At 34.8% G+C, this 19,109-nt stretch overlaps 1 protein-coding gene across 1 annotated transcript in view; it reads left to right on the top strand.

Moving 5' to 3' along the window:
- Nucleotides 1-19,109, top strand: part of l(2)k01209 (uridine-cytidine kinase-like lethal (2) k01209) — a 154,597-nt gene that overhangs the window by 121,056 nt on the left and 14,432 nt on the right. Inside the window, exons 10-12 of the mRNA XM_090371459.1 lie at nt 3,145-3,207; nt 5,331-5,453; nt 13,970-14,135. Coding sequence (XP_090227585.1) covers nt 3,145-3,207; nt 5,331-5,453; nt 13,970-14,135 — 352 coding nt within the window. The remainder of the gene's footprint in view (nt 1-3,144; nt 3,208-5,330; nt 5,454-13,969; nt 14,136-19,109) is intronic.

Genomic DNA, 19,109 nt, shown 5'->3' with positions numbered 1-19,109 from the left:
GCAAGGAATAACTTTGATATTATATATTTGGATCTTAGAAAGGCTTTTGATACTGTTGCACATGGAAGACTGCTGCACAAATTGGAGCAGTGTGGCATTGGAGGCAAATTGCTGCTATGAATAAAGGGATGGTTGAGGGGAAGAAGACAGAGTGGTAATCAATGGACACTGCTCATTGTGGACTGATGTTATTAGTGGAGTCCCTCAGGGTTCAGTGGTGGGTCCATTATTGTTTTCTGTATTTATAAACGATATTCATGATGGTATATCAAGCTTAATGTCCAAGTTTGCAGACGATACAAAGGTTGGCAGGGTTGTTAAGGACACTACTGATGCTATGCTGCTGCAACAGGATCTGGAAATGTTGAGCAGATGTGCTGAGAGGTGGCAAATGAAGTTTAACATTGACAAATGTAAAGTACTACATATGGGAAACAGCAACCCCAGAGCAACGTATCAACTCTGTGGTACTACACTGACAGTGGTAGAGAATGAAAAGGCCCTGGGGGTAATTGTGCATGCAGATATGAAGTTCTCTGAGCAGTGCAGACGGTCTGCAAGAGTAGCTCATGGTGTCTTGTCAATGATATACAGGAATTTTGGAACAAGTACAGAGAAGGGCAACAAGATTAGTGAATGGAACAAAGGGGTGCTCTTACGAAGAAAGGCTTAAGTTTTGCAAATTGCAGTGTCTGGAGACTAGGCACTGGCGAAGTGATCTGATAGAGGTGTATAAAGCCTTGAATGGTTTGAGCATGCTCAGTGCCGACGGGATTCTTCCTCTTGCTCAGAATAATCACCTGAGAGGGAATAAATTCAGATTGAGGAAAGACAGATGTAGGATAGATGTGCAGAAATTTGCCTTTAGCCAGTGGGTAGTTGGTTGGTGGAACAGACTTCCATCCCTTGTTGTGGAAGTTGATAGCCTAAATAAATTTATAGCTCAGCTGGACAGGTATTTCGAACAAACGGAGGGGTGAAATGGAAGTGGTTTTTTTTTTTTTTTTTTTTTTTGGGTGATGCTGCTTGCAGGTGGTAGATGACTCATCAACCGGTGAAATACCACCACTTTACTTATTGGAGGCTTGAAGTGGTGAAACCCATGTTTAGTCTCTAGAGCAAAGTTTCCGGCATTCCCCTCCCCCCATACTTCTCCTTCAACCCATGCACGGTACTAAGTACTATAGGTTTTGATACCTTTCGTGTTTGGGGTTTTCATAAAAAAAAAAAAAAAAATGCTTGCTTTCTTGCATCATATTCCTCTACTAATGCTAATTAGTAGACAGATATTGAATCTGTTATACTTTTGTCAGTGGCATTATTATTCTTATCTGAAGTTATATTCTCACAGATTGGCTAATGTTTTGTGCCATTTCCATTCTGAAGGACAAAGAACTGCTGCTGCCAATGATTTTTTCTATTTACTATGTCATCAGTGCCCAGTCCACCTTCATATGGCAGCACACCTTGATCTTTCAAATTTACCAGGCCTGGGAATCAGAGAGAAACTCCACCACCACCACCCTGGCTTTGCCATCACCACTGCCATTGATTGACTGTTACTTCCTTCAGTGGATAGCATATTTAGAGTTCATTGAAACTTTTTTGACATCCTGTATGTTCCTGTTCTACAAAGACTGGTTTTAGTCCAGAACTAATCTGTTAACATCTCTCAGTGGTTGTCTACTCTGTGGTTTACTGCCCCCCTTTGTTCTGTTCTTTCCAAAAGCTCCTGATTTCACATCATTTTGACAATTCTCCCCCTTCCATTTCTGAAATTCATAATTATGCCAATTAGTTCAAACTGCCAATGTTTTTTTTTTTTTTTTTATAAGCAATCCTGATACAGCAACTTTTGTTATTTGTATTTGATCTAGGGAAGGATTTAAAGACTTAATTTGTGATAGTGCTCAGTAAGCTTTTGAAGTTGGATTATTGTGAACAATGGCTACTAATTTTGGTTATAAAGTTTAGAATTGGAACAAGCATGCTTCACATATTAGCTTGCATTGTGGCCAAGGCAAACTATTTTTATGTATGATTTATTGAGATATATTGAACAGTGCTATATTTTGTGTGTTGGGGGAGGGAGAAGAATGAGTCAATCCATATCCATGGTATGTCCAAAGGTGTAATGACTTAATGAAATTTCATGCATCCCCACAATTATTTCAAAGAAATCTCACATTAAATTAATTTTATTAATTGTGTTCAAGGTGATTTAAGAACTTTCCTGCCACACTCCAAGAGTGTGTTGAAGTAAAAAGAATCTTGTGAACAAAAGTCTGAAAATTTCGAGTTAAGGTTTGCAGTAGTAATATAAGATCCCCATAAGTATCCAATTTCATTTATTTATTACATTTCTTTATTTTATTTAATTAATTAATTATTTTTTTTTGTTATACAAAAACTTCCCAGTAAGTGCTCAATGTCTGACAGCAGTCTGAATATATACACATTCAGACTTCACACCAGTAAACAAGTGATTCCCACAGATGGTGCAGCTGTTCAGTAATATTTACTGGCCTCTCTGCCCTTTCCTTACCTTCATATTCATTGAAGTTTTACTTATGGGGTTATCTAAATAAACTGTCACTGAGATGTTAAATAAGGAAGTGTTCCCCAGAAGTTTTGCCTTTGTGGGAATTGCTTGTTTGTTGATGTAAGTTATATCTGGGCCGAAGGTGGACACTTAATAACATGTGTGAATATTTAGTGGAAAAGATATTTTAATAAATGTGAGCTCGTTTGAGTATTTTGTTTTACTAGCAAAACTTTTCCAAGAAGGTTTTTTTTTTTTTTTTTTCAGAGTGTGATATTCATAAGAACCATTTTCTTGATTGATTCCTCTGATTCCCAAGTTTGGCAAGAGTTGTGAATCACCTATTGTTTTAAAGTAAAGCACAAAAGTGACATAAATTTATAAATACATTACTAATAATTGAGATTATTAGTAATGAAATTACTAATAATCAACCATCAATATTTTGATGGTTGATTATTAGTGCACAACCATCAATATTTTGCTAGTTTTCAAATCTTAAAAATTACTTGCAAGCCTTTATTGTTGGAGCTAACATTTAACCTAATTTTATTAATTATAAAAATGGCACATTTAATATTTACGTAATTATTTTATTATAGGATGTTACCATAGAAACACCTCAGGGAGTCACTTACCATGGAAAGCGAATTTCTATAAAAAAGGTTAGTGTACTATATTGCTGTCTTCTTGTTTTTCAACTATTTTAATGGAAATTAGTTTTTTTTTTTTTTATGTTATTACAACCACTTCAGCTATATAAAAGAACAAGAGAATATTTCATTCACTTGGCTTTCATCCATTTCAGATTTAAGTGGTATTTATTTTTGTCTTTCAATTCTATTTCTGATTCTAATATCTCTCATTCCACTGTATTTTTTCGTCCTGTATTTGGCCTCATTCTGTAATAGCATTACATACATTCATTTTCATAATTATTTTGCTTTGATTCTTATAAAATTTCCAGCATCCACCATTGTTCTTATAAAACCATTTTTACTTTGTGCATTTATTCATATTTTTAAAACAGTGTTTCTTTCATCATTTTGTCAGTGAGTAGGACATCATTCATAATGACTAAAAATAGGTTCAGTACTGATTCTATTGGCACATAATTTGATGTCAAAATACTTTGTTATTCCAATTTAATTTTTTATCCTTATTAGCATCATTGTATTGGATAGCATTATTTAATTTTTAATGTGCAGTATTTTGTTTGCAATGATTTAATTATTTGAAAGTAATTGTCACGTAATGCTTGACAATTATTTTCAAATACAGCAGACTCTTGATTTACTGGGATCGGATTAACCGGGACACTTCAAGATTCCAAATAAAAAAATTTAAAAAAATCGACCAAAAATCATCATTAAATTCAAGTAGTAACTAGAATAGGTATAAACAGATATTTTGCAAGTCTTAAATAGGTGACAAGAAGTGGAATTATAAGTCGTGATTGGGAGATTAATGTACTTATTATCTTGCAACCCCTGCTGTTTTCATACCTGCCATTCAAAAAAAAAAAAAAGAGAAAGAGAACATAAAAAATAAAGGGAAGCTATTAGATTTAAAATCAACATAAAAAAAATAGAGAAGCATCATATTGGACATGCGAGTAGTGCGTGATAAGTTTTTCGTTTTTTTTTTTTTTTTTTTAATCTATCTTCATACTTTTTATGTAGGTTGCTGAACATTTTTCGATACATAAGTCCCCAACTTATGCAACTACAGACTTACGTAAATTTTTTTCGCTCAAATTTTTTTTTTTTTTTTTTTTAGGATTGTAAAATTTAAAACAATAAAATAAAATAATAAGCAATCAATAATGACAATCATGGCTTGCACAAGTGAGATATGAAGTAACAAGCAAAAAAATAGGAAAGAAAAGAAGATTCTGAAAATGTATTTGTTTTTTATATGACTGAAGATTTCAGTGAAGGGACACACACATTTCACCGTAATAACGTAAAAACGCACAGAATTCTAGCTATCGGTATTTTCGCAAATGCAATAAGATAGTTTACTACCCATTTATAATGAATTGCACCAACAGAAAAGCCCAATAAACCAGAAAGTGCAAAATTGTTTTTACTGTTTTATGGTAGTGACCTCCAGAAATGTGCTTTAGTAAAATGTGAGCTCGTGTGGGGTTGATAATAGTGGGTTTTTGCCTTAACCCTTTGAAGTTCTTTACAAAAAATTTCATTTTGACCGTTATCATGGTGCCAACTAAGAGAATAAGTGACAGCAGTACTAGTAAATCTACCAAGAAAAAGAAAGCAATCGATTTGGATCAGAAAATTAAAATAATAAGAATGTATGAAAATGGTAAAACATTAAGTATCGGGCTGAATTCAGATTTGTCAATAATAATATACAGTAGTAGCAATATGTTATTAGTCATTCCTGAGTTAAGTAAAACTTGATGAAGTAAGAAGTCCTGGAACGTATCTCTTACGTATGTTGGAGACTTGTGTAGTTTTGGATTAACCGGGAAATCGATTATTCGGGATTCATTTTTTACCATCTATCCCAGAAAGTTGAGAGTCTACTGTAATCAAATAATTGTCAAGTGCTACATGACAATCATCTACTTAACATATATTAAAAAAAAGAAAAAAGTTCAGCAATTAATCTAGCTAAAGTTTGTTTGGGTTAATAGGGTTTTAATGTTTAGTTAGTTGTAAATGCCAAATCTGATAAAATTTTTAAACATAAAGTATTCTGAAATCCCAGTTAAATTAAGAAGAAATACCCTGAATAAATTTCCTTTTTTTTTTTCTTTCAGATATGTGGAGTATCTATCTTAAGAGCAGGGGAAACAATGGAGCAGGCAGTTTGCGATGTACTAAAAGATGTAAGACTAGGAAAAATTCTAATCCAGACAAATCAAGATACTGGGGAACCTGAGGTAGTGAAAACATTTCTTTTGCATATGTTGTGAACATTTTGTGCAGTTAATATCTGAGAATAATTAATTAATTATTTACTTAACTTCTGAATCCCTTTCTTTAACCACTAAAAGCCGTACTACTGAACTAGTAGCATTTGTAATTGTCCCACTTTATTCTACACCTTTTAAGAAAATTTAGCCACCACCTTTTGCAATTCATCCATAAACTTACTACATCAACCAGCTTGCCTTCAGACAGTCACCCATAACCACTTCATCTTCCAGTTTTCCTTCAAATATATATTGATATATATATTTGATGTATTTGATATATATTTTTCTGTATACATGACACAAACACTTTCAAATGTATGTAAATTATATTTTAGTTTGGTTTCTGATTGTTAGGTTATTGCTTGAAGCTATAAGCTCTTGTTCTCTCTTCTTTCTGCTGCAGTAGCTGATGATTAATATTAATGGGATGGCTGTATGCCAGTCAGAACTTTGCCTTTTGTGATTTCTTGAGCTTGGAGAGGGAGAGCTTACTAACTTCCACAGAGTACTACTTTTGTATGGTGGTCATTTCAATGTATAAGAAGGTTAGAGTGAAGAAATGTTATACATCCAAGTTTACCATCCTATACATTCTCATTCCACCTTGAAAGAAACTTCAGAGGCAAAAGGTTCATTTGCTGATCAGTCAAGATTGATGATTGTCCTTTAACAATGCATACTCAAGCAAATCTCCACAGTTCCCCTAATTGGCAAGAATTGGGTATCCTTAGAGATTTAGGTCTCACCAAATCGAGTGCAGTTATCTTTATGTTATCTAACAGAGTGGAATTTTCTGGGTTTTTTTTCTAGCTGCAAGAAATCTACCTACAGGAAAAGCCATCCTATGTGATTAGATTCTTTGTGCTGCTGCTGAGACATGGATAGTCTCTTTTGACATCTGGTAGGGGATCATCTGCTCACCAGTAGTTCATCAAGGTTTGAAGGCTATTTTTATTCAATGGGAATAAATTTGTATTGATTCCTGTAGCTAACCCAGCTTATATAAAGAATTTATTGGAGACTGCCAAACAATAATTGTTAATATCCAAAGTTTTTAATAAACACAGTGTAGTCCATTGTCCTTGTCCATTTGAATCACAGTGCTGTGGTTCTTGCTGCCAACACTGCACATTAAGATGGGACTGGTGAAGCAGTTTGTTGAGACTTAATATTCAAAATGATGCTTTCTATTCTATATGCTTAATGTTCTCAAACTTTGCTGAAGCAGAAGTGAACAGGTCCATATTCATTGGACCACGGGTTAAGATTCAGTTGAAATCCATTGCTAAGTAACTATCCTTGACCAAAGTAACAGATCAAATGCTGGTGATTGTGAATAAAGAATGTGTAAGGACATGTATGTTTCAATAACAATGAGAATGGAAAGTACAAAAAATCTGGTTGCAAACTTGTTTTTAGTAGTATGGAGGGTTAGGTAAGGGTGGGCAGAACATTCCTGAGGCTGCACTGTTTGCACTTTTACTTTATCAGACCAAATGCTGGTGATGTGAATAAAGAGTGTAAGTAATGGAGAAGACATTAACAAAAGGTGGGATACTGTTCTGGTGCATCTCAAAAGAGAAAGACTTTCAAATGCTCTTAATTAAATTGTTACAATTTAGTTAAAAATGAACATTTGAATGTCTTTCATTTTGGTAGTGGTTTGTATTCAGATGTTTGTTCTTAGATTTCTATTTTTTCCCTGTAAGTTAAATGAACTTTAATAAATATGGATTTAATATGAAATTGTTGATGGTCCATGTAATATAGATGCTTGTGCTTTGCTGTCAGTAATTGTTCATATAAAATTATGTCCATTGTAACACATTGTTTACTTGTATACTGAAATACTTGGCAATCCAAATCAGTTTCCCAACACTTGATATTTTCAGATCCGATTGCCTTTCTTATTTTCAAGAAAGGATTTAAGAGGGAAGCACTTCACAGTGTTCTTTGAAAGCATCGAAAGCACTAGGATTTTAGAGGAGCTTGAAAAAAAAAAAAAAAAAAAAAAGAGGTGAGATCCTGGGGATAGAGGTTCTGCAGTGAAGACTGAGTGTAGTTGGAAAAGCACAAGCTGCTGAAGATCCTTAAAAATTCTCAAAACTTTTGTCAACCAAAAGCGTCTGAAGATATCTAGACACATTAATATGTCAGTCTTGATATTGTAAAAGTCTTTAGTTGAAATCCATTGCAGCTTTATGAAAATAAAATTATTGCTAAGTAACTATCCTTGAAGAGAACTTTGCATAGAAGAGACCTGATCATAGTCAGTACTCAGAGTGACCCATCCCTATTTTTTTTTCCCCCAGGATATGGATTCTGATTTAGATTTATAATTGTTCTAGTTATATTGTTTTCTTTCACTAATAAACATGTTTCAGAATTCTTATTTTTGAAAAAATACTAGCTTTTTGTCTTTCAGGGATTTGCTTCTTATTCATAACGCTATTCTTGGGAAAACTTGTTGCACATTACGATTTTTGTAATATTTTAGAATTTTTTGGAAATGCATTCTGAATGTATGATATAAAAGTATTACTGATATCAGTATTTACCACATCTGCCTCTCCCAACACTAAACCAGTAGTAGTAGTTTTTCATCCTTTACAGACATAACTTGCATTCATATCCTTCTCCATACTACTTCCTTAAAATGTTAATAATAATCCTTAATCAAAGCCCAACTAAAGCATGTGACCTTTTCTTAAGTCAGAACATGATATATGTCTGAAAAGGATATGATATATGTCATATCCTTTTTATATATGATATATATCAGGACATGATATATGTTCTTTTCAGACATATATCATGTCCTGACTTAAGAAAAGGTCACATGCTTTAGTTGGGCTTTGATTAAGGATTATTATTAACATTTTCAAATGCATTTTAATGTTTTAATGATAACTACAGCTTTCATATAAAATTTTGCTCCTGGGTACATTTTCAACATTTAATTTTGGGATTTTGTTCTTCCATTCGCTTTAAGTAATACTCTAAATAAGATGCATAATTGTATCTGCATCTCACAATTAAGGGTAAATAATAAATATTAAACACTAAACAGGTAAGAATATGTGAAACGCATTAGCGATCTGTATTGCTAGAAATATAAATATTAAGTGCTCAAGCTGGCTTGAATTCCTGTGGATTTTTTTTTATTTTTTTTATTGTATAGTTATACTATTTGTGGTCTGATTTTTAGCTAGTCTCTTCAATGGCTTCTAAATTTATTACTTTAGGTTCTTAAATGTTTGCACATTTGCCCTTTTACATCTAAGTTTTATTATTTAACTGTTTCATACTAGTTCTTTACCTCCACTGCTGTTATTTGGCTTTAATATTAATTTCTTAATATTTACACACACATGCAGAATTACATTGAAGCCCATTTCAAATGATGTGCATTTATGTACGAGTAGTCAAATATTCAAGTAGGTGTTGCCATTTTTACCTGTATTTCCAAGTAATTATAGGCACAGTTTATATAATAGTGGCAATAATAAAATATAAAAAATATAAAGATATTGAGGTGGACTGAATTTTGGTTAAGTCTGGTCATTTTGTGACAACCAAATCTGCTGCTTGCACCTTCATGATGTTGTGACTGTTAGTATCTCTGGTTATAACCCCCATGTGAAGATTCTGAAAAAGTGCACCTAGTATACTGGAGGTGACCACCTAGGTGCGAACAAGAATGCCACCCCCTCTTTGTTACCAGGCAATTCTAGGTAGTAGATGTCTCTCAACTGGTGCAATACCACCACTTTGCTTATTGGAGTCTTGAAGTAGTGAAACCCATGTTCAGTCTCAGGAACAAAGCTCTGGCAAACTCCCCCCCCCCCCTCCAACCTGTACCATCCTGCAGTATGATTGATGTTTTTGAGGTAGTAGTAGTAGTAAAGGCATGTGATGCAAGAAAGCAAGCTTATGTAGCATCAGTCAAAAAAAAAAAAAAAAAAAATTTCACACATCCATTCCCTCTAAACGCTTGCCCAGTTCCTCCTTGAATTTATTTAGCTATCAAAAAAACTTCCACAACAACAGATGGAAGTTTTGTTCCCGCAATCAACTACACACTGGTTAATGGCAAATTTCTGCGCATCTATTCTACAACTGTCTTTCCTCAATTTGAATTTATTCCCCCTCAGGTTTGTAATCTGAGTAAGAGGAAGAATCCCATCAGAATTGAGCCTGCTCAACCCATTCAAGGCCTTTATACTCAATCAGATCACCTTTCAGGTGCTTAGTTTCCAGATGCTGCAATTTGCAGAACTTAAGCCTTTCTTGGTAAGACCATCCCTTCATGTTCCTTACCAATCTTGTTGCCCTTCTCTTTACTCTCTCAAGCAACTCTACATTCTTCCTAAAATTAGGTATCCAGACCTGTATGCAGTACTCAAGGCGTGGCCTGACCTTTGTCTTATACAAAGGGATAATCACTTCCTTTTCCCTGCTACCAAAATTCCTATATATCATTGACAATACCCCATGACCTGCTCTGGCAGCGTGTCTGCACTGCTCAGAAAATTTCATATCTGACTGCACAATTACTCCCAGGTCTTTTTCATTATTAAGTGTAGTACTTCATCATCCCTAAGTGTAGTACCACACAATTCGTACATTCCTCTAGGGTTACTTCGTATGCAGTAGTTTGCATTTGTCAATGTTAAACTTCAGTTGCCACTTTTCAGCCCATCTGCCCAACGTTTCTAGATCCTGTTGCAGTAGCACACTGCCAATACTGTCTTTAACAACTCTGTCAACCTTTGTATCATCTGCAAACCTAGACATTAAACCTGATATACTTTCATCAATATCATTGATAAATATACAAAACAACAGTGGGCTGAACCCAGTGGGACTCCACTAATAACATTATTCCCCGAAGTGCTGCATCCATTGATTACCACTCTGTCTTCTCCCTCTCAACCACCCTTTTATCCATTGTAGCAACTTGCCCTTAATACCATACCGCTCCAATTTGTACAGTAGTCTTCCATGTGCAACAGTGTCAACTTCCTTACATTTCAAAAGTTCAGTTCTAAAACGGTGTTTTCCAGCTGGCTGCTAGATAGTCCACTGTACCAAACCCGTTTACCTCTCTAGGAGGTATCCAGATCAGCTAATGTATAATCTGACTGCCTTTACTCTTATTGTTAAGGTCACATTATGTCATGTACACACACAGCAAAAATTTCATTACTTCATAAAACATGTCTCCAACACCTTTTCTCTGCTACTGATTATATCATTAGTAGACAAACTGATAGAACAAACTTATCTACAAAAAGATCTAAACTTCACAAACACTTCATTTATTTCACAAATATATGTGGTCTCAGTGATGTCCATTTCTACTTAGTCTGCCAAGCCCATTAATTTTTCTGACAGAATCCCACTTATTGATTAATTCAACCACTGCTCATCTCGGTTGTCCTAATATTTTGCTGTACAATTCTTTTCGCTTCAAAATTGAAACTTGTGTATGTTCCCACTCACCTCTGGCTTAAAATGTCTGTATTCCATTCTGTCAAATTCATCTACTGCCTCTATCGTTCTCCCAATTCCGGCGCCTCCGTAGCCAGGTGGGAAGGAGTAGCAGTGCATAGCACACGCTTCTTGATTAAACCGGGGTTCGAGCCTGTCACCACCAAACACGGAGGATGCGGAAAGGTCAAGGAATGACCACCGCATATCCCGGAGCAATATGGCCTTAGTTGCTAATGCTCCTAAAAACCAAATAACAAACAAACATAACTTCTCCCAACACCACATGGAACTCTTTGACTTCCTCTCTTTGAAACTCTTTCTCCAGTGTAACTTTTCCTGACAATGAGAATTTTCCTTGTTGATTTTAATGTGTATTCAGTTTCCTAGTTACATGAATCCAACTGGTCAGGATTCTGAGGCCTTTGCAATTACTAATTTACTAATGACCTCACACAGATTGTTCATTTACCTACCAGAATATCAGACAATCCTAATCATACAGTCAACACTTGATCTTTTTCTCACAACCAACCCTTCCAGGTGCACGGTCAAGGTGAGTGGTTCTCTACGCACCCCAGATCACAAACTTGGTGATGGTCTCTTCTCCATTAAGCATTTCTCTTGTGGCCATTCTCACTTTGTGTTGTTTGGCATTACAAGAATGCAAAATGAGATGATCTATAAGATTTCTATTCTTATTTTCCTTGGTTGGATTACTGTTTTAAATGTTCTGATGTCAGTGTTTGCCCAGATTGTATCAGTGAAATTATTCTTGTAGGAATGAAATCCTTTATTCCATTTTCCAGCTTAAAACCTTGTCTTTTATATAAACCTTTGTTTTTTTTTTTTTTTTAATAAATGTACTAAGGCTGTTCAAGGTAAGAATGTTGCATAACACAATTGGCTTGCATCCAAATCTCCAGGTTCATCTTCTGCTTACACCAAAGCCCGCAACATTTGTAAAGCATTTATTAATCAGTCCAAACTAGATTTTGAACAGGTTAAGAATAGAAAACTTGCTTGTCCAAATGGTGTTCAAGCATTCTGATCACTTGCCAATGCTATTGGCTGAAACTTTTGCCACCTTTGCTCCCACCTCTGTTAAAACCTGATGGTTCTGTTGCCATGTCAGCTAAATATAAAGCTGACTTATTAGCATCCTATTTTTCTTCTAACTCTTTTATTGACAATCTTAATAAACCACTATCTACCATTCCCAGTACATTCCAGTCAATGCCTCCTGTGGTCCTATGTTCAATGATACTCAGATTTATAGACAAGAACACATCTCTATTAAGGATTACCCTAACTTCTAATCTCTTTTGGTGTAAGCACATTCTCTGCATCTAAAAAAAAACGGTTCCTCTTTTGCTTTCAATGTTATTTTTCTTCTAAACAGCTACTCACTCTGTTCAAATCCACTCTGCCATGGAATATTGTTCCCACATCTGGGATGGTGCCCCCATAACTTATCTCAGTCTTCTCCCATTGAAAAGAGGGTAGTTAGGTAAATTAACAACCCATTTCTTACAAAGTGTCTCCACTCCGTGTCTCATAGACAGTTTCTGCTGCATGACTTTTCTTTTGATACTTCAATGGACACTGTCCTTCCTTCTGCATTGTCTTCTGTAATTCTCTCTCTCTCTAATTTCTTAATAATTACACACACATGCAGAATTACATTGAAGCCCATTTCAAATGATGTGCATTTATGTACGAGTAGTCAAATATTCAAGTAGGTGTTGCCATTTTTACCTGTATTTCCAAGTAATTATAGGCACAGTTTATATAATAGTGGCAATAAAAAAATATAAAGATATTGAGGTGGACTGAATTTTGGTTAAGTCTGGTCATTTTGTGACAACCAAATCTGCTGCTTTCACCTTCATGATGTTGTGACTGTTAGTATCTCTCTCTCTCTCTCTCTCTCTCTCTCTCTCTCTCTCTCTCTCTCCCCCCCCCCTAAACCAGTCTAAACATGTACCACAACCAGTCAACATCCACTTACTGTTCAACTTCAAACTCACAGAACAGGTTCTTCCTCATTTATCTCTTTGACTTCCACTTTCTGGAACAGTCCTCCTTCATACTTGTTTCCTGAAAATTATGATTTACAGAAATTCAAGTCTAATATCAACAAGCACCTTCCTTCATTTTCTCAGCCTTTATTCCACACACACAGTACTGAGTATTATAGGTTCTAATACCTTTTGCATTTGTGGTTTTCATAAAACAAAAGGTAATAAAATAGTTTTGAAAATTGAAAGAAAGTTCATAATCTTCATTTATCCAATTTGTGATTACAAAAGCAAAAACTGAATAGCTTTTCAGGAATTCTTACCTAGAAGTTGACTAGAAATTGGATCAAGCGTAAATAGATGTAGAGGATATTACTGCATAAAAAGTAAGATTTTTTTTTTTTCCCTTGGTTTTTTGTCACTTTTTTAAAAATGATTTTTTTTTTCATAAATTTAATAATGTTGCATAGCAATGTCAAAATCAGAACAAATTAATATTTAAGAGCATATGTACAAAGGAATACTTTGTACATACAGTCAACTTTCAGATTAACTTCTTTTTTTTTTTTTTTTTATAAAACTTAAGTTCCAAAGAATCTCTCCCGTATTCATTGCTCACTGCCATCAGAAACTAACTACCCATAGCCTACAACAGTTGGAAAACTATCCAGCTGGCTATTGCAAGCCCACAGGCATTCCAGGAACACACACGTGAAAGGGTTAATGAAATGCTTTTTTAAGACGTAAGAGTTGTTCTGTCATAAGATATATTCCATTTAAAAATTAGTTTAATAGTATTGTCATAATTAAAAGTATTAATTTATTAAAAGTATATATTATATGGAAACAATTGCCCCTTTAAGATATGGTTAATATTGATATAACTGCCTTAAAATTGGAGAGTTTATTTATTTATTTATTTATTTATTATTATTATTTATTTTTTTTTCTCATATCAAATTGTAGCTATACTATTTAAGGTTGCCTAAAGACATCAAAGATTATAGAGTTATTCTAATGGATGCTACTGTAGCAACTGGGGCTGCATCCATGATGGCAATCAGGATACTTTTAGACCATGATGTGCCTGAAGAAAATATTCTCCTTTGCTCTCTTCTTATGGCAGAATCAGGTAATCTTCTACACAATCTTACTTGCATAGAGTTTGGGATGTGTTAAGTTTTAGCTTAGCTCATTGAGTTTATTATGAGTATGAGTTTATTAATTGAGGCAGATTAAAATTTCGTTTTATTACTAAAATTAATAAAATATTGCATAACCTTATGCTATTATGTCACTTCTTTTGTATGCAACTTGTTTGCATCAAGTTGATGTTTGCATTACTTGATGCAACCTGCAACTTGTTTGCATCAAGGTTAGATTGTAATATATAGCAAGGATGCATTTCTAAGGTTTTGCCCTTTTAAGTGCACATCATGTTTCCTACTTGGAAGGAATTGTATTAACAGCAATCTTCAGAATTACAGCATTTTTTTTTTTTTTTTATTATGCATTGTTATAGTAATCTTAATATTTACCTCGGCCTTCTCTTGTTGAAGAAGCAGAAATACCTGTAAAAAAAAGTAAAGCCATGCAGATTTTCAGTACAAATGTTAAGTAAATCCTTTCTTTTTTCATTATACCTGTTGATTCTTGATTTAGTTGTAATTTTTCTAATAATCAGGTGTCTTTTTTTTTTTTTTATCTTCTATTTTTTGTAAAAACTTCATATTTTTTAAAATATGAAAATATGTTTTCTTTAGTTAAGAGGACATTACATGGTTATTCATCTTATGGATATGAAATACAATAAACAGTGCTAATCTACAATGTGTAACAATTAGGCTGTTTTGTTGAAAACATTACAAGTTATTTTGAACACATCTCAATGGAAAGAGTGTAGAACAAAAACTATGGAACTGTTTAGTTTGTTATTAATATAGCTGAGGACTTGTTTCAGTTTATCAGGCATTGCAGAAGCAATCCAAAAGGACTGAATAATAGTGTATGTTTAGAGAAATATTTTTCTTTAGCTGTCACAGCTTGATAGAATGAGTTTTCACTGAGGCATTTGGAGAATCTTTTTCAGATTTGTTTTTGACTGTATCTCTAATGAAGAAGCTCTTGGGGAATAGATTACTGAATTTGCATTAAGAAAGGGCGCCTCCGTAGCCGTTGGAGCAATATGGCCTTAGTTGCTAATGCTCCTAAAAACCAAATAACAAAACAAACAAAACAAAACAAGCCTCCGTAGCCAGGTGGGAAAGAGCAGCAGTGCATAGCATACGCTTCTTGATTAGACCGGGGTTCGAGCCCGTCACTACCAAATGCAGAAAGGTCAGGAATGACCACCGCATATCCCAGAGCAATATGGCCTTAGTTGCTAATGCTCCTAAAATCCAAATAACAACAGCATTAAGAAAGTGTAGCAGGCAGCTTTTATAATTAACTTCTTAAAGCTGTGTTCTATTTTACATACTGAGCTAAAGTAATTTTCATTCCACATCACCCCAGGAGCTGTTCTGACAGAAGAAACAGACTTCCTGAAATTTTTAATCCGGCAATGGTGGTGGGTCCCCACTTGTAGAAAATACAGTTACAGGTCACTTAACAGGTGACCAACTTTTTAATTTCTGAGAATTTTTTTTTTTTTTAATTCTGCAACTGCAGTACTAGTATTTCATCTTTTCTTAATGGATTGCAATACTTATTATATGTGACTTATTTTTAATATATTTTAAGCATTTGTTTAAATATTTAAAAATGCTGTGCTTTACAATTTTTATTTCAAAAAAGTTAATTCTGCTTAAAATTAAAAAAATACATTTTATATATAAATTATAACATCAATCTATTAGTTTCTTTCATTTTCCAGTTTAAAAGACTTAAGTGCATTAAAATTCTAATAGGTGCATAATTTAACAAGATTATCTTCAGTCAATCTGAGTTTCTTTCATTTTTCAGTTTTAATCACCTGTTAAGTACATGAATTTTCAAATGTGCACATACACATATTTCTGATTATTACATACATAATTATTGTTTAAAATTTTTTTTAAATATACATATATATATATTTGATACTATTAGTTACTTTCATTTTCAGATTTATTTCAAATTTTTTTGATCTATGATGTATGGGAAATTTGAACATTTACACATGTTCCTACCTTCCAAGTAGTCAACGTTTCAAGATGTCAGCTATTCAGTGAGTGTCGTGTTTTGTGTTCTCATCTTTTGTACGCAAGAACAATAATAAATCTTTCAAAAACAACTCCAAGACTGTAGATGTTTATAGCATTAATAGGAAAGTAAGTGATGGTGACTTATAAACAAACACGTATTTAAAAACTTCATATGCAGCTAGTAGTAGGCATCTGGAGTGAACATTACATTTCAGTTCCTCCTCTTTATTATGTAATAGGAATGACAAATCTTTCTAAAACAACTTGTGTGACACTGTAAATGTTTATAGAACTAGGGGAAGAGGAAAAGCAAGCCATCATGAAATTAAAAAAAATATATACAATTCAATGGTTACAGTGTTGGTGCCAGTCTGGTTTGACATCACCCTTTGAGCAAAAAAGCTGAATAGTTGCAAACACAGTGGCAGGTCATCTGAATTTGAAGTGCTATTCAAGACATCAAAGGTGGATATTGTTGGAATATCAGACGTGGTGTCACACAGGTATAAGCAGTGCCGAATTGGAATTTGGGGAGTACAATGTGTACAGAAAGGATAGATGAGATAGGAAGGGAGGAAGGGTTATGCTGTTATTTAAGAAATGCATAAAATCTAAGGAAGTGCATCCAGTTGACATATATGGTCAGTGCAATGTTGAGTCAGTTTGGTGTGACATAAGCATTGGGAGATCAAAATTGAGAGTAGGAGTGTGCTATAGGCCTAATCACTCTGATGAGTACAATGAACAATTCTACAGAGAAATAGTGGGCTAGTAAATCAGATTGTCTAATAATGGGGGATTTTAACTTCCCAGATATTGCCTGGAACTTGTGAGTTGGTCACTCACACACTAGCAAGACTTTTGTGGATTGATTGGATGATTGTTTTGTACAGCAACATATTAGAGGCAACCAGAGAGAGTATTAGAGGCAACCAAGTCTTGATCTTGTTATCAGCAGTGATTATTCGTTCATTAAGAATTTGCAGATAAGGAACCACTGGGTGGCAGTGATCAGTCTACTGATATGGGATTTACTTAAAGATATTACTACCATCAGGGGTAAAGGGAAGGGTTTTTACTTCTGCAAAGGTGACTACAGTGGTCTCGGACAGTATTTAAATTGTATACATTGGGACCAATGTATACAATTTAACCTGTTGTTATTGGTAGCAAATTCTAAGTGGGAAGCATTCAAACAAGTGATTGTAGAAGCTGCTAGGCTTTTCATACCGATTTTAAGAAATACTGTTCAAGGTTTAGGCCTAAATGGATGTCAGATGAATTGATGAGACTCGTGGCAGAGAAGAAAAATGCATGGGTTGCATATAAATTATCAGGCGACACAGAAGCCTTTGATAGTTATAAGCAAGTCTGTAATCAAGTCACAAAGGAAGTTCGGCAAGTGAAGGCAGATTACGAGAAATTTTTGGCAAAAGATAAGAAAAACAGGAAGGACTTCTTTAGTTGTATAAACTCTAGAAGGAAGGGGATGAATCAGATTGGTCCACTTGATACTGATGGTTTGACTGTTGATCCTACTCAGATAGCTTCTAATCTGAATGAGTATTTTGCATGGGTATCTAAAATCTACATTCACGCATGACTTATTAAGTGAGGGAAATTCCAGAAATTTATCAAACTGTAACAGGGTGCTTAATGATTTTATAATTACTGAGAGCAAAGTGGAAGAGATATTGTTGAAGTTAAACATAAGAAAGGCATCTGGGGTGGATGGGATCTATCCAGTTATATTAAAGGAAGTAAGCAAACCTTAGCCATAATTATGAGAGCATGCTTGGACTCAGGGGAATCCCAAAGACTGGAGATGTGCAAATGCATCCCCAATTCACAAAAGGGTATCTAAGGGTGACACAAGTAATACAAACCTGTTAGTCTAACTTCTGTTCCAGGGAAAATAATGGAGTCACTGGTTAAAGATGCATTACAGGATTATCTAGACAAGACTGCAGTAATAGCATTAGTAGAGGCATATGATGCAAGAAAGCAAGCTTATGCAGCATCAGCCAAAAAAAAACACTTCCATTTCATCCCTCCATTCGTTTGAAATACCTGTCCAGCTGAGCCTTAAATTTATTTAGGCTATCAACTTGCACAACAAGGGATGGAAGTCTGTTCCACCAACCACCTACCCGCTGGCTAAAGGCAAATTTTCACACATCTATCCTACATCTATCTTTTCTCAATCTGAATTTATGCCCTCTCAGGTTATTATTCTGAGCAAGAGGAAGAATCCCATCGGCATTGAGCATGCTCAAACCATTCAAGGCTTTATACACCTCTATCAGATCACCTCGCCGGTGCCTAGTCTCCAGACACTGTAATTTGCAAAAACTTAAGCCTTTCTTCGTAAGAGCAACCCTTTGTTCCATTCACTAATCTTGTTGCCCTTCTCTGTACTCATTCCAGCAGCTCTACATCCTTCTTGAAATGAGACCTCCAGACCTGTATACTGTACTCAATGTGTGGCCTGACCATTGCCTTATACAAGGGAATAATCACCTCCTTATCCCTGCTAGGAAAAATTCCTGTATATCATTGACAAGACACCATGAGCTTCTCTTGCAGCCCATCTGCACTGCTCAGAGAACTTCATATCTGCCTGCACAATTACCCCCAGGTCCTTTTCATTCTCCACCACTGTCAGTGTAGTACCACAGAGTTGATACGTTTCTCTGGGGTTGCTGTTTCCCATACGCAGTATTTTACATTTGTCAATTTTAAACTTCATTTGCCACCTCCCAGCCCATCTGCTCAACCTTCCCAGATCCTGTTGCAGCAGCATAGCGTCAGTAGTGTCCTTAACAATCCTGCCAACCTTTCTATCGTCTGCAAACTTGGACATTAAGCTTGATATACCATCATGATTATCATTTATAAATACTGAAAACAATGGACCCAAC

Source organism: Mastigoproctus giganteus, chromosome 4, assembly GCF_048544385.1.
Source record: "Mastigoproctus giganteus isolate SK-2022 chromosome 4, ASM4854438v1, whole genome shotgun sequence".
Taxonomy (NCBI): Eukaryota; Metazoa; Arthropoda; class Arachnida; order Uropygi; family Thelyphonidae; genus Mastigoproctus; species Mastigoproctus giganteus.
This window is presented reverse-complemented; position numbering and strand designations above follow the sequence as displayed.